Source organism: Sminthopsis crassicaudata, chromosome 5 (assembly GCF_048593235.1).
Source record: "Sminthopsis crassicaudata isolate SCR6 chromosome 5, ASM4859323v1, whole genome shotgun sequence".
NCBI classification, from domain to species: domain Eukaryota; kingdom Metazoa; phylum Chordata; class Mammalia; order Dasyuromorphia; family Dasyuridae; genus Sminthopsis; species Sminthopsis crassicaudata.
In genome coordinates, this window is record NC_133621.1 from 224012603 (window position 1) to 224036817 (window position 24215).

The 24215-nt window shown below is 47.1% G+C and overlaps 2 protein-coding genes across 2 annotated transcripts; both read right to left on the reverse strand.

The window, feature by feature from the left end:
* Nucleotides 1-3801: 3801 nt before the first annotated feature.
* Nucleotides 3802-7174, reverse strand: HOXC9 (homeobox C9). Its single transcript, XM_074267404.1, has 2 exons — nt 6526-7174; nt 3802-4516 (listed from the first exon to the last, which is right to left on the reverse strand). Exons 1-2 carry the CDS (start codon nt 7061-7063, stop codon nt 4272-4274), a joined length of 783 nt encoding a protein of 260 aa, XP_074123505.1. The 5' UTR covers nt 7064-7174; the 3' UTR covers nt 3802-4271.
* A 10990-nt stretch (nt 7175-18164) lies between these two features.
* On the reverse strand, nt 18165-23992 carry HOXC10 (homeobox C10). Its single transcript, XM_074267405.1, has 2 exons — nt 23143-23992; nt 18165-19298 (listed from the first exon to the last, which is right to left on the reverse strand). Exons 1-2 carry the CDS (start codon nt 23891-23893, stop codon nt 19021-19023), a joined length of 1029 nt encoding a protein of 342 aa, XP_074123506.1. The 5' UTR covers nt 23894-23992; the 3' UTR covers nt 18165-19020.
* Nucleotides 23993-24215: the final 223 nt, after the last annotated feature.

Consider the following 24215-nt stretch of genomic DNA (forward strand, 5'->3'; position numbering starts at 1 on the left):
TATTTTATTTCTTATCTCCTGGTGGAAACAGATTATTTTCCCTCTGAGAAAAGAACTGCGAGGGCTCCCTGACAGGGCGAGGGCCTTCGCTCTCCAGCTTGCATTAGATATTAATTTACAAATCATAGGTGAGAGAATTTATACATATTTGTTTAGATTTGTGTGGTGGTGGTAAGATTGATTCTGCCCCTCCTTTCCCCCCCAATTCCCCACAACAGTCCTACAGCGTAGATGGAGTAGCAGCGGCCATACCCGGCGAAGTGGATTCTAACATTGAGCAACAGCGCCACCTCGCGTTCAATTGCATAAATGCACGCAGTAGGGGAGGATGAAAAAAGAAACTGCGGGCTCTTTGGAATACATTCAGGTTAGAAATAACGAAGAAAGGTTAGGGGTAAGAAGTCTCAATAATAGTGTGAGAAAATTGGGGGAGTTAAGGCGGAAGTGGAGCTCTTAGATGTCTCAATTACGATATCTTAGCACTTAAAAGAATTATCTCCAATAAAATTCTAATATTTGTTATTTGTTACTTCTTCCCCTCCATACCTCTCCCTCTGAGCTTAGTGCGATGTAAATCTAGGGTTTTGGTTTTTTTTTTTTTTGTTGTTTTTTGTTTTGTTTTGTTTTATTTTGTTTTGTTTTTTAAGCCATTTCCCATTTCAGGCAACCACATGCACACTCGGACATCCTCCCCCACGTCCCGCTTCTTACCCTCTTCTCTGTCCCTTTTCATGTCCCAGTCCTCCAAAGGCTTGGCTCTAAGGTGGGACATTTAATCCTCTGTGGTGTGTGTGCCCCCCCTTGTTTTTAATATACCCCTTCCCCCCATTACTTCCAGCCAGTGAGGTCCTGTTCTCTGTGGCCCGTAGACAAAACACTCCTATAATCCGATTTCAAAGGAAAGAACGTCCACCTTATTTAAACCATAAAACAATTAAACCCAGACGTCTAGCCAGCTCAGCGATGCTGTTTTGTTCAGTCCTATTCAGGACCCAGCTCAGGGAGACAAACAGCGTCATAAAAGTGGCATTTTGGAGCTGCGGAAATGTACCTATCAGTCGCTTCCCGAAGTCGAACAACCTTTAGGGTTTTGTTAGTCATACAAAGGAACAGGGGAAGATGTGGGAGGGGGAGAAGGTTAGAGAAGGAGGGAGTTTGCTATCCCCCACTCGCCCTTCCTTCCCTTCACCTCCCACAGATGATTTTAAAAACCCATAAATTACAGTAAATCAAATCACAGAATTGGGCTTAGAAACCCCAGAAAAGACTAGAGGAAGCGTTATAACAGAACACAGCACAACTGAGTTCGAATCGCGTCTTACTATCTCCTATTACCCTTGTCTCTCTTTCTTCCTCTCTCGGAAGGGAGCAGGGAAACCCGCTCTAGGCTGGAACCTGGTGGAAGATGCAAAAAGAGAGGCGGGTGCAGAAATGCAGTTCAGGGGTTAGGGTGGGCCCTGGGGAGTGAGGGAAATGCGACAAGATTAGTGGCTACTTTGTAGGAAGGATTGTGAGGAAACACATTTCTTCAGGATCTAGGAGTGGGGGGTGGGGGGAAAGAGAAAGGAAAGATGGAGATCAAGGACCAGTCTTTCTTCAAACGAAGTTTTGTGGTAGGATAAAAGATGAAATTGAAACCCAGCCCGAGGAACAAGAGCAGAGAAATTGGAGTAGGTGGTGATGGTGGAGTTGGGGTGTAGAAAGGGGAGTGAAAAGGAAAGAAAAGCACCCTTCACAGGGTCAAGAAAAAAAGGTTTCAGAAATTTGGGAAGCTAAGGTTTGACGGTGGAGGGGAGAAACTCCATCCTGAAGGATAAATTTGTGGGGTCAGATTTTCCTCCACAAACTTTGTGCATTAAAACCTTTATGACTTTTAACAGTCTTCATCTGGCCTGGGCCAGAGCTGTGTTTATTGGAGGTGGGATGGGATATGGAGAAGCTACTGGTGCCCAAAGTCATCTCTATCTTTCTTTAAAGTGATTAGTTTGGAGGAGAGGGAAATGAACAGCGGGCCTCAGATTATATTAATTTTTATGGCCTAGGGACACATCAAGACGATTCCACCACTACCACCACCCTCACCAAAATGGGACAGCTTGAGATATTAAAGGGCCATATTTCACGCAAGCTGAGTTTAATAGTTTCCAGATTAGGGGATTTCCAAGAAAAGGGGAGATGATCTGGGGACCAAGGCTTGTCCCTGCCTGCTCAGAACGGCTTCTTACTAGCTGGATGAAAACTCTTTTCCTTTAGGGAAAGGAGTCCCAAACAGTTAGTAAAGTGTCCCCAGAACATGACCTCTGGAAGTTATAAATTCAATTTTGGGGGGGGGGTTGCAGTCAGATATTCTGGGTTCACCTGACCCAGTAAAAACTCCTAAGACCTCGTTGACCCTGGACACTTCCAGAAACACTCTCTCACCATTCCCCATCCCAGAGGAATTCATACTAAGCATCTTCCCACCACCTCCGAAGCCCTACCCCTTCAAAGAACAATAGTGCAAAGTGAAATTCACCGAGACAAAGATAGATAAAGTTAGAATGGTGCATATGGAAGAAAATCGAAATAAGATTCACTTCTGCTTGCACCTCACCACTGTTCTCTCATCCTCTTTCTCTCTTTCCCTCCTTCCCTACTTCGACCTGTCTTTCCCTTTCTCCTTGCAACCCTCATTTTCCTCAAATCCTTTCTTACCACCCCCATATCCAAAGACTGAACCTGAAACTACCCCCATCCTTCTTCTTTCCTCCTCCTTTCCTGCTTTTCGTTCAACAATTCCTCGAAGCGCCGGCGCTCTCCTAGGCAAGCATCCAGGTTGGGATTTCTCCCAGCACCCAACTTTCATCTTCACCTATCACCCCCCTCCGATCTCGTGTAGTCATAAATTATTACAATTCATTACGCCAAGGGCAAACATTCTACGGCACGTCTCCCCACCCCCACCCCCCGCCCACCCCCGTGCCCCAGCCAAATCGGGCTAGAAGTAGTAGAGGAGACTGGCCTCCTTGGTCTCCCTGCTTGCACTCTCTTTCCCCCATTCCAGCAAAACTAGTCATTTGCTCTTCCCAGTCAGACTGTCTCTCCCCCCTCTTTATTTTCATCACCCCTTCTCTCTGCCCCCTCCCCCGCCAAAAAAAAAATTGTAGAAGGTTTCCCTACGAATTCCAAAGCGGGGGTCAGAGGAAGAAGAAATAAAGAGGTCTGGATGCGTTTGGATGTCTTGTTTTTTAAGTGGCTTCGATATATTAACACAGAGCTGTTCTACCATAACAAACAGAACGACAATACAGGACTTTTGTGTGACTAGAAGGGAACCCACGAATATGTACAAGCCCCCCAAAGCCGCCCAGGCGGCCAGCGAGCCAGCTCCGGGCCTTGACTTCGGCTCCAGCTCGGGCTCGGGCTCTAGCCCTGGCTCTATGGAAGGGGGAAGGAAGGGAAAGAGGGAGGAAGGAAAGGAGAAAGGGAAAGAGGGAGGGAACCCTGCTTAGTTTCGGCTGCAGCTCAAGCCCAGGCCGCTGGTGCTGTGGGGCCACTGGTTTCGTGGCCTCTTTTTTTCTTTTATGTCTTTTCTTTCTTTCCTCTTTTTTTTTTTTTTTTGGTTGTTGTACAAAATTTGCACGCAGGGCGCCCCAGACCCGGGGAGGAGAGACACGAACCAAATAAGATACTAAAATAATAATAACAATAATAATAATATTAATAATAATAATAATAATAGAGATATAGAGATTCAAGTACTGGCTTCTCTGAAGAAAGGAGGAAGAAAAATCACATGTTTTTTGTGTGTATTTGTGTGTGTGTGTGCGTGTGTGTTATGTGTGTGAGCTATGCCGTAGAGCTGGAGGAGAGAACGCGGCTCCCCTCCTCCCCGCCACCTCGTCGCTGAGGCGAACTAACTCTAAACACCAAATTTTCAACACTGAAATTCCCCCAAATGACAACATTTTTCTTTCTTTCTGTTTTTTTTTTTGATTGTTTTGTGTATGTGTGTGTATTTTTAAAGATGGTTCGCTTTTTTCTTTCTTTCTTTTTTCTTTTTTTCTTTTTTTTTCTTTTTTTTTTCTTCTTCTTCTTTTTTTTTTTTTTTTTTTTTTTTTTTTTTTCTCGCTCTCTCGCTCGCTCTCTCCCTTCCTCGATTGCTTGCTCTCTCGATCTCATTCCCGCCCCGGTTGGGGTATTTTTGTGTGTAGTTTTTGTTGTTGTTGTTGTTGTTGTTGTTTTGTTGGTGGCGGTGCCGCCGTCTTCGGCTGCCGCTGGGTCGCTGGCTCTTAGGATTGCTCCTTGTCGGTTTTCTCCTTGTTCATCTTTTTCATCTTCATCCTCCGGTTTTGAAACCAGATTTTGACCTGGCGCTCGGTGAGGTTGAGGACCCGGGCCACCTCGTACCGACGGTCCCTGGTTAAATACATATTGAACAGAAATTCCTTCTCCAGTTCCAGTGTCTGGTATTTGGTGTAGGGACATCGCTTCTTCCTTGTAGATCGAGCGTGGATCCAATTAGCTACTGGGTTACCTAGGGGAGCCAGGCACAGAGCAGGGTCAGGGTCTTTTTCCAACTCAACTCCCTCCACCCCCACTCCACCTCCATGTTCTGAGCCCCAATCCTTGTCCCAAATCAAAGGTCTGCAGGCCCTTTAACACATAATACATATACATATACGTATATATGTATCTGGATGTATTTATTTGTGTGTGTACATATGCATATACACAAACATATATATATACACATATGATATGATAAATACAATATTTTGTATGATATATATATATATAATATTATATGTGTATATATACATAAACTTGAATTTAAAGATGTTTTTCTTACTATTGGGGGGGGACTGCTCTAGTTATATTTTTCCTTCTAAAATCTGACACCTAAAGATATAGAAAATCCCAAGCTATCAAAGCCCATAATCCTCCCTCCCCTCAGCTCTAGAAGGAGTAATTCGAGAATATCCTCATAAAAAGTCCAAATTCCCAACCATTTCATAGGCCCATAAACGCTTCTCTCTTGTTTTTTATTTTTATAGCGAGGTCTCTCTCCTCCCCATACCCCCCCTCCCCCTTCCATCCTCCCAGCCCTCCACCAAGTCCTGCAATTTCAGCAGCTCTGTTTTCCTGACCCTGAGTAGTCCTTAGCCTAGTAGGGCTACCAGTACCAGCTCCAACCTCAATTTCAGTCCCAATCCTAGCCAACTCCCAGCTTTTCTCCTCTCTCCTATTTCCCTGCTCTAACTCCGATTAGAACCCTGCTGAGGCGAATTCTCAGGATGATGCTAGGGAGACAGAACTCAGGAACATTCCTAGAGAGTACCATAGTCCTTCCCAACCCTGGCTGAGGAGGGAAAAGAAGCAACCCAATTTTACTATCTTCCCCAATTTTGGTTTTATCATCTTCCCCACTTACTCTTTTCCAACCCCAGAAAGGCTTGCCTCCAGTTTCAGGTTTATTGAGATGGCTGGGGGAGGTACAAGGGGAAATGTTTCAGAGAGCTATAATTAGGCCCTAGGTTGGAGCCATCACTAAACCTCTGTGAGTCTGAAGGAAGAGAGTCTTGCTGCCTCCTTCCCATATCTCCCCACATGCTGCTCCTACCCCAGGGACAATTTGGATAACCTTACTACTTGCTTCTTCAGTCACTGAACTCATTCATTCTCCCCACTTTGGCCCTGTTTGTGCTGCATGCTCCTCTCCAACCTTAAATCCAGTTTGTCTTTCCTTCTGTCTCATTCTATACTTTCAATAGCGCAAGTATCCCTGAGGAGGGGTAGCCAATCCCACTGATAACACAAGGAGATGCTTTTCCATAGCGCACCCCCTAGTTTCTGTCCCATCCAGCTTTCCCTCAGCCCACACTTCTTCAAGGCTAAGGTGGCATACACCCTTGCTCCATCTATCTCCTATTTCACAACTCTTGCTACCCTGACACCTCCAACTTCCTATTCTTCCCCACCCCCCATCCCATTTCAGATCCCTTATCTCTCCTTCGCTTGATGGTGATGGTGGTAGTAAGGAAGTGAATAAAATTTTCTGTTTTATGAACCTCATGTGGAGAAGGGAGCCTAGGGGTAACTGGGGTGGGAGGGGGCTTTAATTTTTTTTCCCCTTGTAGGTTTTCCTCTCATCTCACTCCATCCTCCTCACCTCTTCCCCCTCCCTACCTCAAACTAAAAAAATGAACCTTGCCCTCGATCCAATCTTTGGCCCTGCCTCTGTTTCTTAGAAAGTGAAGATAGAGCCAAAAAGCTTGGGGTGGGAAGGAAGTGGTGGTCAGGGAAAGACTTTCATGAAAGCCAAAGCAAGTGAGGAGTTGCCCCCTTTCCCCCTCTCCTACACTCACCCTGGTCTGTCTCCCCACATTTCCCCAGACATTCCGGTTCTTGAAAGCCCCCCAAGGTAATTCATTTTTATTGAGTCTTCTTCTCCCCCCCCCCCACTCCCAGAGGTTGTAATCTGGCTCTTTTACCCACCCCCTCCCCTCCTGTGCGGGTTGTAAAGGAAAATTCCTCCCAACTTACTCGGGTCCAGTTCTGTCTTCTCCTCTTTGTGCTTGCTGCTGGCCAGCGCGTCCGACTCCGGGGAGGGGAGAGCCTGCGGAGTCCGGTCCCGAAGCTCCCCGGGAGAGCCATACATGTAGTCTGGGTAACTCCGCCCGTCCCCCGGGCCACAGTCCGCCCGGCGGCCCGGATAGGCATCGGGTTTGAGGGCGTAGTGGCGGCCCCCAGCTGGAAAACTGGGGAAGGAGACGGCCCCGGACAGAGGCTCCAGCCAAGTCCGCATATACCGCGTGTCCGCTCCAAGGTGGGGCTGGTGGGTGTAGGGGTGGTAGACGACAGAAGACTGGGAATGGACCGGAGCCCAGGACGTGGTGAACACTGCCGGCTTAGGGGCAAAGCTACAGGACGGAAAATCGCTACAGTCCGGGACTAAGCCGGTGGGTCTGGCCGCTGCGGGGTGAGCCCCAGTGGCAGGGAACCTGGACGCTAGGAGATCTTCATTCTCATGGCTGATCAGGGAGTCCACGTAATAGTTACTGATGGGTCCCGTCGCCGACATCGTTAGAGGGTTTTACATACATAAGATTATTGTATGAACTGTATATGTACTTTTTATCTGCTCACAGAACAATCAAGGCAGGTAATTATTTTTCCAGCCTTTTCCCCGCATCCTATTGGCTCTTCGGCCCCCACGTGATCGTATTTACCCAAAAATACGGCGCGGATCAATGCGCAGGGGCTTTTTTCCCCAGCTTTTCCCCCCTCTCCTACCCACCCTCCCCCCCGCCCTCAGCTGATCCCCCGGACCTGCGTTTTACTGGGGGGGAGAACCTCTGTAAATAATGGGATCCCCCCATTCTATTTTTCAGGAAAGCGTATCTCGTCAGAGAAACCACACCACTTCTTCAAGGCTACCCCCTAAGACGTCCTATCCCCCCCCATAATTTTTAACCAGGTGAAAAAATTTCACGACGTCTCCCGAGTCAGTTCATCCCAGTCCCTTCCTCGCTTCAGGCCAGGAATAGGGGTGCCCTGAAGGGGGAGGAGATGGGAGAGGTAAGACTGAGGAACTATTTCTTGACGTAATCTATCTCTGTCGGCTCCAATGCTCCCGCAGTCTGAGTGCGAGCAGAGATCAGGCGATTGTCAGTTCTCAACGTGGGGTTTTAAACATGTTTTATTTTATTATTATTTTTTTAATAGCACATACCTCTGTGTCTATTTCAATATTATCATCATTCTAAAGGGGAATGAGGAGATCCACTGAGATGGGACAAGTAAGGGGGTCTTTTCTCAGCCCGAGCTGCACACCCCCAAATCGTGGCAGAAAGGAGAGAGAAGGGGGTACAGCAATGGAGGAAGATAGAAACTATGCATCCAGCTATATCAATCTCGATTGTGTAGCCTCGGAAATCCTTTGCTTCTACCATAGACAAATAGTATTTTTAATTTATTGTCTGTATCTATTTTTCTTTCCCAGCTTCAAGAAGTGGAGGAGAAGCCTACATAACTTGAGTGCATTCGCCTAATCCAGCATTTCTGCTCTGTTTTCTTTCTCCCCAATCTTCCTCTTTGCCCCCTCCCCAAGAAAAGTCACTCTGTCTGTCTGCACACAGGAAGACAGAGAGATACACGGAGAGAGCCCTTGGTCGTCGGCAAGTAGCTTGTTTTTACGTCCGTCAATAAAATTTTTATGAGGATCATTTGATTGTTCATAAATGTGTCTTTCATTAAATAAAAGTGTAGGCTGTTTTTGGAACGAGAGAAAGGCAATGCTGTGTTGGGAGAAGGCAATTTCTTCAAGGGGTATAAACAGAAGTCCAGGAGAGGGGGTAATATGGTTGCGTGGGAAAGGTAGGCAACTTTATTTACATCCAGTGGAAAAGTTGATTTTCCCCAAGCCCCTTTCTTTTGTGATTTGAACTAGATGCTCATATCCACTGCCTCATGACCCTTCTGCATGCTACTTCTGTGTGTCTGTCGGTGTGTCTGTCTTTCTGTCAGCCTGTCTGTCGAGAAAAATAGGTAAGGGGACATCTAGACAAGCATAGAAAATTCGATGTGTGGGGAACCAGGGCTGGAGGAAGGGGGAAGGAAGGGAAATCTAGGGTTGGAGCAATGTCCTCAAGATCAAATCGAGTCTGGCACAGAGAAAATGATATAGAACGACTTAGGAGAGAAAGGAGGGTAACATTTCAGGTCACGGTGGAGGAGACCCAGGATCTATTGGAAGGGGGAGGGGAGGGGAGCAAAAGAGATTGAGTTTGATGAGTCTTTGGACAGAAATGGGGAAAGTGGAATTCCCAAATAAGAATAACATCTTAGCCTGTCTCTCCTCTGTCTCCCCCAGGATAAGATCAAACAGGGGAGGGAGATGGTTTTCTTTTTTTGATGACCCTTCTGTGTTGGGAATGAAAGGGGGAAATGTGTCCTGGAGAGGGGAAAAGAAGGGGGAAAAGGAAGGGAGGAAAAGACGATAGATAGACAGATAGAGAGAGTGAGACAGAGAGACAGAGACATACCGAGAGACAGAGAGCGAAAGAGAAGGAGGAAGAGGAGGGAGGAGGAAAGGGAAGAGGAGTGAGAAGGGGGAAGAGAGAGTGTTGGGGGAACAAGAAAGTTAGTGGGGACAAAGAAGGAGAAAGAAGACCTTAGAGGGAACCCCAGGCCTGTAGGCCCACTCTCTGCTACTCTTCCTCTTTCCTATAACTTCTCCCCAGTTCCAAGGACTTCTCAATTTCGGTAGAACGGGGCTTGATTTTCGACGCATGGGGGGATAGAATGAGCTCTCACACTGGCTATGCAGCCGAGTCCCTCAATCCGAGCCGCGATCTCTCGGCTCTCCTTCCCTTTCCCTTCTAGTAGGGTGAATAGAAATGAAACTCGGTAGGAGAGTGACGGTGGGGGGAGTGGAGAATCAGAAAAACCTTAGTAAGAAATATAAATATCCCTTTGGCCTTGATGGAGTGTTGTGTTTAGCTGTCAATCAAAAATATCCACCGGCTAGTTCAAGGAAAAGACCAGATCCTGGCCCCTTAGGCTGCGGCTTCCTCAAAATTCCATACTATCCAACAACTTCGCCCTGGCGATTGTCCTCAGCCTCGGAAGGGAGCAGGTCTACAGCCCTTGTTCTGTCCCGAAAGTGGTGACAGCAATGGGATATGAAAATGTCCTTTACAATGAGAGAACTAGGAAGCAGCCACAGAGAGGGGGGCGTCTTGGGGACAGACTCGGAGACATAGGCGGGAATAAGAAGAGAGGAAAAGAAAAGAGGGAAGAAAGGGAGAGGAGAAGAAAGAGAAGAAGAATGAGGAAGAAGGGTAAGATAATGAGAGAGAAAAAAGAAAGAAGAGAAGAGAAATAGGAAAGAGTGGAGCCTGGAGAAGAAAAAGGGAGGAAGAAAGAAGGATGGGCTAGGATAGCGGAAGAGCTGCTCCGAGGAGAAATGCCATTGTGCAGACAGGCATGTCCAGCCCCGCAGCCGGCAGGGACCTGGCTTGTTGGCCGCCCGGCCCAGCCCGGCCCCCTCCCCGGATGCAGGGCGTATAATTCCATCCGGATGGAAGGACACAAAGGAGGGAACGGCGGATAGGGGGCTTCCTCTCTGCTCAGGCCGAGGGGTGCCCTGTTCTAGTCTGAGCAGCTACTGCAAACCAAAATGAGGAATGGGGAGCAAGTGAATCAAATACATCCCTCCTGGAAACCTGGGGAGTCCAGCTAGGATCCAAGCCACTTTCTATTCATGAAAAATATGGAGAAAAGAAGAAAATTTACCACCACCTCTCCCAAATCCCATTCCTCCCCACCCCTGCATCCTAGTCTGTCTCAAGTCGAGTCTACCTCAGCCCTCAGTTTCAGACTTACTGAGACCCTTCCAATCAGGATTTTTCGCAAGCAAAAAGGATATCCTGAAGCTTTCTTCTCTATTGGGAAGGGGGTTATGGTATAAGGGGTAGGGGGGAGAGTCTCCCCGAAATATAAAGTGTTTCTTTAAATTGTTGCCTCCTTCCTTCTTGCCACCCCCATCCCTTTTCAACTTCATACAGCTGTCTTCCGATCTCCTGACTTTGCTAATTATTCCATGACAGTCCAATTCCCTTGACTTCTCTTCTGGCCTCCGGATTTCTTCAGACGCTAAATCCCCCATGAAACTGACAGAGGATTTTCGCCTCCTTCTTTGGGGGCTTTAACTTGGGTACTTCCTCCTCTGCTTCTAACCCAAGTGTAGAAAGCAGACTCCCACCACCACCAAAACCTCAGTTTTTAAATGGCATATTTAGTTCCTTAAACTCGCTGCTGAGATATCCCTTTGAGGACTAGAAGGAGGGCAGGGTGCAAACCCATTGAGTCCAAATTTTGTCTCACAGACCCTTCCACTGTGTTGCCTCCTTCTTCAAGCAACTTCCCATTCATTTTGCTGCCTGTCCCCAACCTCTGAGGTCCTGTGTTTTGGGGTGAAGTAGAAGGCCTGAGAGATGGGACAGATTCTTTTGAAACAAACTAGCCCTTCAGTGACCAGAGAAACTCAGAGGAAGAAGGGGAGAGGATTACTTAAAAACTCTAGACCATTTTTCCTGGTTTGTGCTTAGTTATTCGAATCTCCTGCCTGATTCTGCACCCCCACCCTTCCTTTCAATTTCTCGCTGAGTGAGATCTGGAGAGGACAGACAATCCGAGGCCACGGAGAATCCTATGTAAGGAGGGGGAAACATTCAGCAGTTTGTTTTATTTTTAGTTTCGTTCGTTGGCCTTCCCTCTTCTGTTAGGGGTCTCTCTCCCCCAATAATTCCTCTCCTGGCATATGATGCACACCCCCAGATCGCTGGAGGTCTTGGAGAAGGAGGAGACTTGATTATTCCCTTACCACTCCCCCACCCACGCCGGCCTGGGCAGCTGCGACCTAGCGCTGGGGTACCGACAGAAAGGCAAGAGAGTTGTCGCCCGCCCCCCGAGTCCTGTTCCCCGCCCCCCCTCACTCCCCACTTCGTCCCTCATTCTTTGAATTTACTCCAGTTCAATCCACACCGTCAAGTTCGGATTAAAACTAAAATAGACTTTTCTCTATCGTCAGTCCCGTCGCCCCTCCCTGCCCGATTTCTCTCCCTAGCGGCGGGCGCCTTCAGCCCGTCTCCCTCGTTCCACCCGGAGCTCCCCTCCCACCCACTACCCAGTCCTGAATCTCCCTTCCTGTCCTCGGTCCATCTGCTTTCATTCTCTTCTGCTCCAGATGTAGGCTCGTTTAATGTACTTGGGTACATTCTTTCCCCCTACCTTTCTCCCAATCCCTTTCATGCTCCCCCTCCACTTTCTCCCCTTATTTCTCCCTCTTTGTTTCGAGAGGAAAGGCTCGTTCTAAAGCCTAGTTTGAAAGAAGAAACTGAGTCTGGAGCAGCAGGTCTGACTAGGGAGGGAACCCAGGCGTCCTGGCTGCATGCAAGGCATTGGTTTTTCCGATTCAGGTCAGTATCTATGATCTATCAATACATGAATTCAGATCTCCAAAGAGAAAACGGAGCAAAATGCACACCAGTACTATCAAATATCTATAAACACAACACACACGCACACACACACACACACACACACACACACACACACACACACACACCAAATCAGAGCAAGCTGACGGGTTGTCTTCCGATTAACAGACATTTCCCAACCGGCCCAGGAGCCTATGATTCTAAGGAACTTGTTCCAAGGTCCCCACGTAGGGCCTATTTCCCATGGAACGAAGCTAAGCGTGGGCTGGGGGTGGGGTGGGGGACCAGAAACAGAGGGAAAGAACTGGGGAGCTGGTCCCAGGGCTGGAGGTATCCGGCCGCCCCCGCTTAGTCTACAATCCTTCCATCGAATTGTGTTACCTGCCTCTTTGTGTCGTGTTTGTGTTGCAAAGGATTTTGCAGTGACTTTGGATTCTAGACTAGGGAGTCGAGGAGGCGAGAGGAGAGACAATACAACCAACCCGAAGTACAATTAAGGAGCCCGAGCTGCTGTTCTCTCCCCCTCCCTCCCGCCTACACCTACCCCACCCCCTCCCCTGGATGGAAGCCTGCCTGCCAGCCCGAAATCTCCAGGCGACACAGGAGCCCCAAGCTCAACCGAAGACCTCCGATCACCCACGAAGGAAGAAGGGGGGAAAAAGCCCTCAAACTTCTTATATTTAGGCTCAATCGTGAACAGTGCAAAGGAATAAAAAATTTTTTTCATCTTGCATTTAAAAGATTTTACAAAGCGATTTAAAACCGACAGCGATGACTGTGTCGGTGGTGAACCTTGCATCAACAGAGACATTAAGCACCCAGACATACACACACTCATCAGTGTGTGTATAAAATCAAATACAGGTTCAACATTACATGGGGCCTTAAGACGCCGCAGGCACATTTCCCTACCTTTTCTTCTTTTTCTGTGGCTTCCCATGCCAAGGACCGGGACGCCATGGTTCCCCTTCCATGGGCCCATTTTGCCCCTTGGAAGAGCCTTCTTTACCTGCTGGTCTGTCTCCCTGCGGCGGCCGCAGCTGCCGGGTCGGCTCCTCCAGAGGCGGCTCCCCTCCCCGCCCGCCGCCGGGGAGAGGAGAAGCCCCCAGCAAGCCGCAGCCTCCCTCCCTCCCTCCCTCCCTCCTCCCGCTCCTCTCTGGGCCCTCCCGCGGGCGACCTGCTCTGGACCCTGTCCAGGTAGCTCCAACGAGGAGGGAGGAAAAAAAAAACAACAAAAAAACAAAAACCTGGCCCTTTAAAAAAAAAAGGAGAAAGAAAATCCTAACTTTTATTTATTTTCCATTCTCTGGCCATTGGTCCATGTCGGTGGAACCTCCTGGAAATTACCCAGTCACCAGAGCACAAGATTTTCAGCCAGCGTTCACAAGAGAGAGAAATCTAGAGGATATGCTATGCTATATATCACATATTAAATAAGTAAAGCACACATATAAATATATAATATACATTAAAATGCAAAAGCACAAATATATCTACTAGTAGCTTTTTACCCCCTGATTTTCCACAGTTCACTAAATGTACCCAAAGTTCTCTTAGACAAATTAGAAAGGTAGCCTTCTGTCCCCATCCCATTGAGGGGAGTCTTACCTGAGTTCAAAAGCAAAGCTGTGCTCACCTTCTCCTTCAACCACTTGTGTACCAGTAGTCCTTTGCCTCTCCTCCCCTTCAGCTACTGCTCCACTATCGGCCTCTGCCGCTCTCCCTACCCCCTGGACAATCCTTCTAAAGACCCTAACCTCTTCCCCACAAAAAAAGCACAAAGACCCCAGACCTAGTTTCTCCTTTACTCCTATTCTCACCCTCACCTCCCCCTGCCTATCACAGCCTGCACTGCCGTTTTCACCTGTTCGAGAGATCGTCTGTCAATCCCAAGAGATAGAGACGAGTCGAGGGTACCAGAGTCGGGGCCCATCAGCAGCCAGAAAGGAAGCGCCAATTTAGATAGGAAAGGTCGGAGCAAAAGAGCCCACTGTGGCTGGCTGTGTGTCTCTATGACCAAGCCCTCTCCCTCTCCCTCTCTCCTTGCTTCCTTCCCTCCGCAAGTCTCAAACACACACGCCGAGAGTTCAGCTCTATAAATCCTAGCTCCTCTTTCCCATATCATAATTAAAAAAAACCAGTAGGGGAGGTTTTAACTTTTATTGCGATTTCTGGAGTTGGGCTGAGGAGCATATATTAAGTTTACGCTTATGCGCTCTCGGCGGGGAGGGTCCTTTAAGAAATAAAAATCCATCTTAATATCCGCAGACGAGAGAGATAATTTTTTTCTTCCTCTTCACGCTGTTCTTTCGCAAGACTCCCTTCGAGCGAAGCGAATAAATAATAATCACCATCTTAGAGAATACCTCCCGAACCAGGGCCAGAGAGTCACCAACTCAGGAGGCGAAACTTGGCCCTTGCCTGGGCTCTTGGAACTTCTCCTGGCGAATTTCTAGGGATCTTGGGGGAGACATTCCCTTAGATCACCCCATAGTCATCCTCTCTCTAACCCCAAGAGAAGGACGGGTGAAATAGGGAGCTTCAAGGCCCGAAATCAAGCAAATCGTTTGAGCATTTCGGTCCATCTGGGAAAATCTCATTCTCCTGCTGTCCGGGATTGGGGCCCTCCTCCAGGAAAAGCCCACAGGATCTGTTCTCTTAAAGAACTAGAAGCTGCCCATCTCCTGTCCAGTTCTCAGCCTAACATCACAGCCAAACGAATAAGCAATAGGATTGACAGAACTAGCAGAGTCAGCATGCAAAACTCTCAGGCCAGGAGAGCCCCTCGATTCCCCCCAGGCTGAGGCGGGCCTCTGTTCACTTTCCAAAATTCCTCCCTGCCCCCACTTCCTTCCTAAGGATCCATCCAAATGCCAGAGGTGATCCCCCAAATTCCAAAAAGGGAAGTGGGGTTCCTGGACAGGAAGGAGACAGACAGACAGACAGACAGACAAGCTCAGGCTGTGAAAGGAAAGACTTTCATTTTCCTCTCCAGCTTCCATTTGGTTTCTTAGGAGTTTCATAATAGATCCCTTTGTAATTTAGTGATAAAAATAAATGTGTGTAAGTGCATCACAAGAAATATATGTATGTGTTTTATTAATACATTTGCACACACATACACGAAGACCTACAAGATGTAAACAGCACCACACACGCACACACACATTTCCCCTACACACATACAGATGTGTATATGTAGATCAATATATGAGTATCTGATGCATTATATGTGTGTATTGAGGAGAAACCTAGTTTTACATCTTTTCTCTTCCTCACTGAGTTTATATAGCATGTAAAAAATTAGACTAATTGAGCTTCTCTTTCTTGATTTTGTCCCTATCTCCCAGAGAAAAGGGGGTACATCAGCCCCATTTTCTCTGCCTGCTCTACTGCTTGACAGGGCGTCAATCCTTTTGAGGCCTCGGAAATGACCTAGGGGCTCCAAGCCAAACTGGGGGAGATAGAGGCAATGACTTGAGGAGGAGTCTTTGCAAAGTTTTTATATCTTTCAGTGCCCTTTCCCCCACCACTTTCCAATATCTTGCCAAATAGATATGTTAATAGATGAAGAGGCATTTATTGCCTAAACATTTCTTTTAGGAAAGTGGGTCACATGGACTCTCAGTTTCAAAGAGACAGAAGACAGCCAATTTCCAGGAAACATTGGCCCTTACTGTCCAGTAGGATTGGAGAAGGTCGCTGTTACTTCTACTTGGACTTGATGGCTTCCTTCGAATGCAACATCCCCCAAATCAACCCACATTCTTTGATTCAGAGATCAAACAGAAAGGGGGGGAGTAGTTTGGCTAGAATCCAGAGCTCTCATCTCCTTTTTCCCCTGAAGTCACCCCCAACTTTCTAAAGGATCTTTCCCTGTATAATTATATCAAAATCCTTTCTTCTCTTCAAACAGATTCTTACCTAAGAAAAAGAGAGAGAAAAAGAGAGAGAGAGAGAGACTGAGAGAGAGAGAGAGAGAGAGAGAGAGAGAGAGAGAGAGAGAGAGAAGAAGAAGAAGAAGAAGAGAAGAGAAGAGAAACCATGTAGGCGAAACTCTACTCCTTATTTCCCTATCTTATTCTCCCCCTTTAGCCCCCCCCCTCCCATCTGAATTGAACTGGGCACCAGTCTATAATTTCATAGAATTTCAGCAAGAGTTTCTTTGTCTAGTTAGATCATATGGGGGACTGGAGACAATAGCTGGGGGGGGGGATTCATCTCCCTAAACAACTAGGATTGGGTAAGCCTGGGGAGGGACTGGTATAAAAGAGGGGTTCCCCAAGACCTCCATCTTCCGTCCTGGGCTTCTCCCCCGTTTATGCCTCGCCCTCCCCAGCTTCCACCAGCTTGAGCCCTGGTGGGTTGGTGGTATTGGGGTGAGCCCCTAGGGAAGGTAGGGGGCGGGAGTGGGGGTGGGGGCCCTCGACGAAAACCGACTGATGTAACTCAGGCAGTTTCTTGTTGCCGAGTTCAAAACTCAATCCCAACAACATGAAACTACCTAAGCCACAGATCAGCTGAGCGAGTAGGGCGGGAGACTCGGCTCTCCGGAGGAGAAGAAGGGAAGGGGGAAAAAAGGAAGAAATTCGCCCCCGGTCCCCCCTTTCCACCCCCCCATAACCTCCCTATCCTTATCCTTTTGTGGAGAAGAAAGACTAGTTTGGGGGTGGGGGTGTCCGAGCATCCTGGTATAAGATAAAACTCCCGATATATAAGAAAATATCCCCGAGAAAATATTGGGGAGAAGATAGCTTCCTTTCTACCCCCAACGGCCCCCAGACACATATACTGCAGGGGAGAGATTGTTCTGTCTGTCTCTAGCCAGCCATAAGAGGAGGTGGACAGTTGTCTTCTCTTCATCCACAGAACCCAGTACCTAGAGTTGTCCTGTCTAGCTGTCTGTCTGATTGTCTGATCTTCTGCTTGTCTGCTCTTCCATCTGTCTGTCCGCCTGTCTCCCTTCCCCCCACCTCTCCTCTCTACCTTTGGCTTCTTTCTCCCTCTATCTTTTTTCCTTCAGGGCACACACACTGATTTGTCCTCATTTTGCTGTTCAATTGCAGGCGCGTGAACTGGAGACCAAAGCGCCCAGGGCCGCTCCAACCCTCTAGCCACTCGGTTTCCAAACCACAGCGGCCACGGGAGTGAGGACAGAGGAAAAGGGAAAACGTCAGGAAACACCAACTCGACCAAAAGACACCCAAACACTAAATCTTAAACCGTTCTGCCACACTCTCTACTCCTTCAGTCCATCCTCAACAGGCGATCAGACCCAGCAAACACCTAGACAGAGAGAATAGCAAGACAGAGGAAACCCCTCATGCCCTCGAGAAACCCGAACAATCTGTTCCCAAAGCTGTCCAGTCCTTGCCTCCTAACCTCCCATTCACTGCTCTTCCGACGAGAGGAGGAAAGGTGGAAACTCAGCTGCTCACCGTATTCCCCCTTCGCTGGTAGAAGCGGATAGAAAAGTCCTCCGATGGCTCCCTTACACAGCTCAATCGAGACACCTTAGCCTCTTCCCTTCCCACCTTGCTCCTTCACCTGGGGAGCTCGGCGAGTCCCCCCACTCAGCTTCGAAAAGGAGAGAAAGAAATCTCTTCTCTTACCTTGGTGCCTTCTGCTACTGGTGTCGAGGTGGAGGAAGGCGAGGGGGGGGGGCTGGGTTCCTCACCCCCCTCAGGCGGTTAAGTTTATTCCTCTCCTTAGGTGGGTGGGTGCGGGAGGGGGGTGTCTCTCCGGGTCCCCCCCCAGGAGCACTGGGGAACGGCTCCCAGTCCCAGCACCCCAGGCAAGCAGATCCGTCTGCCTCTCAAGATTGCAGCTTCGTCTCTGCCTCTCTTTCCCTCCTCCAGTCACCTTTAAATGCATCTTTTACTGCGGCACCACATTATATTTGCAGATCATAAAATCCACCTCTCGCGCGTACCAAGACCGTCCTGACATTACTGTTTTATGACCTTGACTTATTGTGGTCACCTGGATAATATTTAAATCAGCGTTATGGCCTCTCACTTATATTAAACCCGCCAAGAGACGTTCTAGAAAGCCTTTAAAAGATGAGCCTAACACACAAAACACAAACACACACTCACACACACACACACAAGCTCCCTGGGAGGAGGAAAATGGAGCTGAAAATCACTTTTAAAAAATATACCCATTTGAGGAGTAAAATTCTGGAAATTTATTAGGATTTTTTTTTTCTCCATTAAGGAAGCTACATGCAAAAGATACAACATACAGAATATCTTTAAATAACACGACGATCAGAGCTGGACTTATTCAGTCTTGGGGAGTGAGGGGGGTGCAGTAATTCTATCTATACCCCTTTGCTTTTCTTCAGAATTACTCCTCTGAAGAGACTCTCTGAGATGTCATTTCTAGGGGTAGGGATGGAGATGGGGGTGTCGGGCTGGGGACTGGGGGGAGGTGGGGGACAAAAGCTGTACAAGTACAAGACATGGAGCAGATTTCTCAGCTTGACTTAGCGCTACACTCAAGGGTGGGGTGGGAACTGTAGTGGGGGGAGGCGGAAGCGCTGGGTGGCTACAGCAAACACACAACACTAGCCAAACTTTCCAAAACGTCTATCACCCTAAATATACAATGCAGAAGAAGGAGCGATTCTTATCGTGCTTCTGGGGATATTATATATAAATATATGTGTATGTATATATATATATGTACATATATATACATACATATACATATATATATTTGGTGGGCTTTTCTCTTTGAACGATCTGGATGGATTTAACCTTAACTCTACGTGGATTACAAGGATGCTAAGTGAGTGTATGCACACACATATATAGTCACAGGTATAGATATAGATCTTCTCTTGCTTATATTGAGGCTTCTTCGCTGCACCAACAAGAAGTCCCTCCGAAGGAGAGTCTGAGATCTTTTTTATTTTTTCTTTTTGCATACACAGTGCATTTATACTCGAGGAAAAAACTCAGCCCGCACAAAGAGGGAGGAGGGGGCGGGGACAGAGAGGGGGGCGGGAGAGGGCGGGGAGCCTGCGCGCTCAGGTGAAATTAAAATTGGAGGTCAGTTCGCGAATTCGATTCTCTCGGTTCATTTTCTTGAGTTTCATTCTGCGATTTTGAAACCAGATTTTGACTTGTCTGTCTGTAAGGTTAATCGTCTTGCTAATCTCCAGGCGGCGCTCTCGGGTCAAATACATATTGAACAGAAACTCTTTCTCCAGTTCCAACGTCTGGTGTTTAGTATAGGGGCACCTCTTCTTCCTTCCGCTCTTTGCTGTCAGCCAATTTCCTGTCGTGTTTTCTGCCTTTATATCCTCTGTTAAAAATAACATTATTGATATAAGTATCCCACTAAAACTCAAAACATCGCAGCTCACTATAGAGTTACAAGGACTGCGGTGGGGAATAGGAACTAAGAGGGGAGAGGAGTTGCTCCCTACCCCCCCTCCCCCTCCCAGAGATAAGGTGTCCGTGGCTCTGACTTTAGGATTGAACAACATTCTTAGTGTTTAGTCCCTTTTCGTGAGAGGGTAGAGGGAAAGGGGACGATTTCGAGTTTCCGGTGGGTTAATTCGTTCTCATTTTTAGGGCACCAAATCAACTAGAAGAACCCAAGAGAACTAGATTCTTCTAAATATTCTCTTCTAAGACTGATTAGGGCACCCCTAGCTGTGTAGCTTTCCCTTGGGGAAAATTACTAAAAGAAAAAACAAAAAAGAAAAAAAAAAGGGGGGGGGAAGTCCTGTCCTGGTTTGAGCTGAAGAAGTCTGGTTTGCTGAAATCCAAGAGACCACTGCAATGAGTTTTTGGCCTCCAGTGGCCTTTTCAGACTCTAACAAGGAAACTTGCCCGAGTACTTTCGGGTTGGTTACCTCCAGATCACTTTCCTCCACTAATCCTCCATTACCCTCCCTTTCTCCTGTGCCCCTCTCCAAGCAGCCTCATACAGCACCCTGACTTTCTTCAACAACACTTTCTTAACTCTTCTCCAGCTCCCTCCCCCCCACAAAGGTGTGTTGGAGGAGAAAGAGAGAATAGAGACTATTGAGTCCCACATATTAACACCTCTGTGTTAAACAAGAAACGTTCGTTTACAAACGTCCTTAACTGAGAGGATCTAAGTAGAGGAAGAAGAAGATTTGGCTAAAAACAAGCTCAAATTTATAATCCCAGAAACTTTATATATGTATATATGTGTATATGTACACAGACATGTGTGTATGCCCATATATACAAACGGCACACACAATACACATATTAAAATGTGTGCACACACATATGTGTATATGTATAATGTGTAAATATATATTTATGCAATATAAATACTTACAACCATAAATTTTTATACATATAAACACAAAAAAATTGGTGTGAATACAACATAGATACATTAAATTAGATTTACATGAGCTATATATACATATATACATTAAAAGTTATATATATATGAATAGATTATGTATTTTAATTAGATTAAATGATTATATTTATATATGTTATATTTCAAAATATGCTGTGCGTATTGTGTATTTAGACTGGATTAAAATGTGTGTATGTGGCTCTATGACAGGACAATATGTATCTTTTATGAGTTTTATTTGATTCAATGAAGGGAATCTGCAGTTTAGAGAACACTATACCTTAGCCATATACATCTTAACAAAATAGATCATTACCAATCCACTATAACTGAATTTATTGAGCTTCCTCGTCAATCAGATCTCCAAATCCTTCTCCTGCATGGGTGTGTAAATACAAAATATACAGGTATATTATGGGCATGTGCATATGTATATATGTGTATGTACACACACATGCACACACATCTTGTTCCTTAATATATTGCCTAACAAAAAGGAAGAGAAGGTTTGAGAGATTTGGTTGTGGAAAAGCTTGGCTCTTCAGCTTAGCTATTGGCAAATTCAGAAGTAGTTTTCTGGAAAGGATGTATATTGCTAAGATATCGGCTTCGATAAGTTATAGGTCCTGGGCTCCCTCATTGCATCTAGCAGAGCTCGTACCAGCTCTGCCATTGTTTGAAGAAATTGAGAATGACTAATCATAAGGGGGAAAAAATGCAAACTTGAGTATGCAGGGAAAGGAGCCGAATACCAAAAATCATTTACCGCCTGTACTTTGCCACCTCGACCTGTTTCACAAGAAAGAGGACCACCAAGCCCAACCAATATCCTGGTTGTTTTAATTTCGATATTGGAGGGTGTTTGTTTTTGTTTTTGTTTGAGGGGGGGATGATTAAAATGAGAGAATGGCCTTCCCTGCCCTCTACCACAGTCCAGGTGAAGAAGCTGGAATAGAGGAAATGTCTACAGATGAAAAAACAATTGATTGCGAGGGATATATCCACACAATCATAAGATAAAAAGGAAAGGGGAGCCTTTGAAGTAGGTGGAGAAGGAGGAGGGGAGAGGGGTATTGCTTTTGATTTTGATTTTTGTTAACCTTGACTTTGCATTGTATAGAGTTTCGATGCATCTCCCAACAAAGTACATCTTCCAGTGTGTTCGAGTGCATGTGTGTATCTGTGAACTGTATTTAACAAGCGCGTAAATATTATATCGACTCCCCAAACCAATATATTGCGTGAATAACGCAAACACGCACATATCCTTCACACTCTCTCCCTTTGGGGATAAGGGATGGACTCTGTAGACTTGGAGAGTTGGGCTTTGTAAAGGCCAATTCACCAAGGTGATTTTAGAATGTCTTTGCAGAATGGGATGAGAAGGTTGAAAGTCTCTTACCACAACCCTCCAAAAAGCATATGTTTGAGGGAGTGAGTGTGTATGTGTGTGTTTCTCTCTATGTGTATCTGTGTAAACACACACGGTTCTTCAGACATACATATATAGCTTTCATTCATATACAAAACAACATAACCACCATAGCTCCTTGGGCACTCAATATTTCATCAGCCTTTATACCCAAATGAGTACCCCTTATATACATCCTCAAGCTCACTAGCGGCGTGGGGAGCGGGTTTATTCCTCCCTGTTGTCCTATTCCAATGCATTTCTTTCCAACTTTTCTGAGAAATTCATTTCCCCCACTCATCTAGTCCCCCTCCCCCTTCATTCCAGCTCCATTTCCTCCAAATCATTTCTAGGGAACCAGAGAATGATCATGATCAAAGAGGATGCAGATTCCTTTAACACAAGTGAATCTTGAACCCTGCGCTCCAGCGCAAGGAAGCTTCTGGCCCTCCAACCAAAATCACAATCATGCCCAGTCAAAGCCACATTCACCTCGGACAAAAAGGAAATCGCTCTCGACAATCTACACGCCCACATAGCTCTCAAGCCCTCACTTGCAATTTATCCTAGAAGCCAAAATTCAAATAATAATTTAAAAAAATAAAAAAGAAAAGAAAAAAAAAAACAGGAATAAGAAAGAAAAAGAAAACCTCAAACTCCAAACCAAAAGATGACCAAGCTCAAGTCTCAGTCCCAAATCCTAGCAGCAGCTGGACTGGAGCATCGAGGAAAGAGGGTCTGAGAGCCCTTCAGCTCATAGTAGCCTCTCTCCCCCAGACCCCTCGCAGCCCAGAAAGCCAGTACAAAAACCAGTCAGAAACATGCACAAAATATTCTAACGAAAACAACCACGGAAACAACTTTCAATCGTGAGGACGCAACCAACTAAATTCTCCTTCTCTTCTCTAAGTGCTCTGCCGGGCCGCTCACTGCCTGCAGATCGCCATTTTAAGCTATTTCCAAGCCTCTGACTTTAGGGGGGTGGGGGGAATAAATAAATAAGTAAAAATAATAAGCTTCCACACCGACAGCCCCGAAGAAGCGGAAACGCAAACACTGGGTAGCTAACTGTTAGCCCCCAATAGAAAGGAGCACCCCACCCCCAATCATTCTGCGGGCAGACGCCCAACCCTGCGCTTTCCAGCCTAGCCCGTTCCGGTTCCGCAATGTCCTATCCGATATTAATAATAACAAGAAGCCATATAGTCCAGTGCAGTCTTATTAATATTGGTGGTGTTATTATTAATTTCGGATGGGGGGAGGAATCCGCTTCCTGCCACAGAGTTTTTGATCCACTCCTCATCTCTCCCCCTCCCCCCCACCAAGGTTACGAAGACCAAGTTCCTACTGGTCCCAGCCGGGACCCCTTTCCCTGTAGCCCCGGCTTACCTTTAGCTTCGTTATCAGAATTATCGGTACTTGTGTCGGTAGTCTTACTCAGCTCCTTCTCGCTTTCCGAAGGGCTAGTTTTGGGTCCCACCAGGCTCTTCTCCGTTTTGATTTCGTTGGGGCTCGGGGTCTGGCTGTCCGACTTGGGAGTCTCCGGGAAACTCACTTTCCCCCCAAGCTGAGGCGATTCCAGATGTTCGCTCCGGGAATGGAGGCTAGCCCGGGGTTCGAAACTCGCCTCGAACTCGGCCGCTCCAGAGCAGTGGGGCGCTTTCTCCAGGGTGGGGTAGCTCTGGCTGGCTCTGTAATAGCTGGGGACAGGGACTTCGTGCTCCCCGAGGCAGGACTCGGGTAAGGGGTTGGGGTAAAGGGCTGGCTCGGGACCGTTTTTTGCCCTTTTCTCGGCGCTATACATGCAACACACATTCTCCTCCTTGACACTAGTTGGGTAGGAGCAGGACGACAGCTGTCTGCCAACAGGTTGTTCTATACGGTACGCGGTTTTGGGATCGCACCACGAGTCCAGCTGCGAAAGGTAAGACGGGTAGGTGTTGAGAGAGAGGCTGGGGCTGCCGCCCTCGTCTCTCTTGGAGAGAGAGGGCACAATCCCACAGTTCCTCATCACCCCACAGTTGAAGTCACTCCCGGATTGCATGTACATCCCTGGGTTGGACGTATAGGTCTCCGCTCTGCAAGACGCAGCCAGGGGCTCCAAATACGAGTTAGGAGTTACATGGCGAGGGCATGTCATTTTCAGAGAGAGGGGTTTTTAAGGAGCAATACTACAGCCGAGGAGCTGACATCTTTTTTTTTTTTTTTTCCCCATCCGGGGGTGGGGGGTGGAGGGGGAGTGCAGGAGCGACCAGGGAGGGAGGGGGGAGGGCCTCGGAGAAAATATCAGCTCCATAATTATCCAAGCACCCGGTCCTCACCATGTGACCGCTAGACCAATGGGATTTGAAAATGGCCTTGACGATTCAGACGGCCGTGACGTCAGCGGGGTCAAGTTGTAGGCAGAGGGAGAGCGCATCGTGGAGTAACAGCGCCACCTAGCAGTCAACGCTAGGTAAGGA

Coding starts and splice junctions, on each gene's coding strand:
- HOXC9 (XM_074267404.1), bottom strand. CDS start 7,063: ATGTCGGCGACGGGACCCATCAGTAACTATTACGTGGACTCCCTGATC. Junction 4,517..6,525: donor GAAGACAGAACTGGACCCGA/GTAAGTTGGGAG, acceptor TGGCTCCCCTAG/GTAACCCAGTAGCTAATTGG.
- HOXC10 (XM_074267405.1), bottom strand. CDS start 23,893: ATGACATGCCCTCGCCATGTAACTCCTAACTCGTATTTGGAGCCCCTG. Junction 19,299..23,142: donor TTCTGATAACGAAGCTAAAG/GTAAGCCGGGGC, acceptor TATTTTTAACAG/AGGATATAAAGGCAGAAAAC.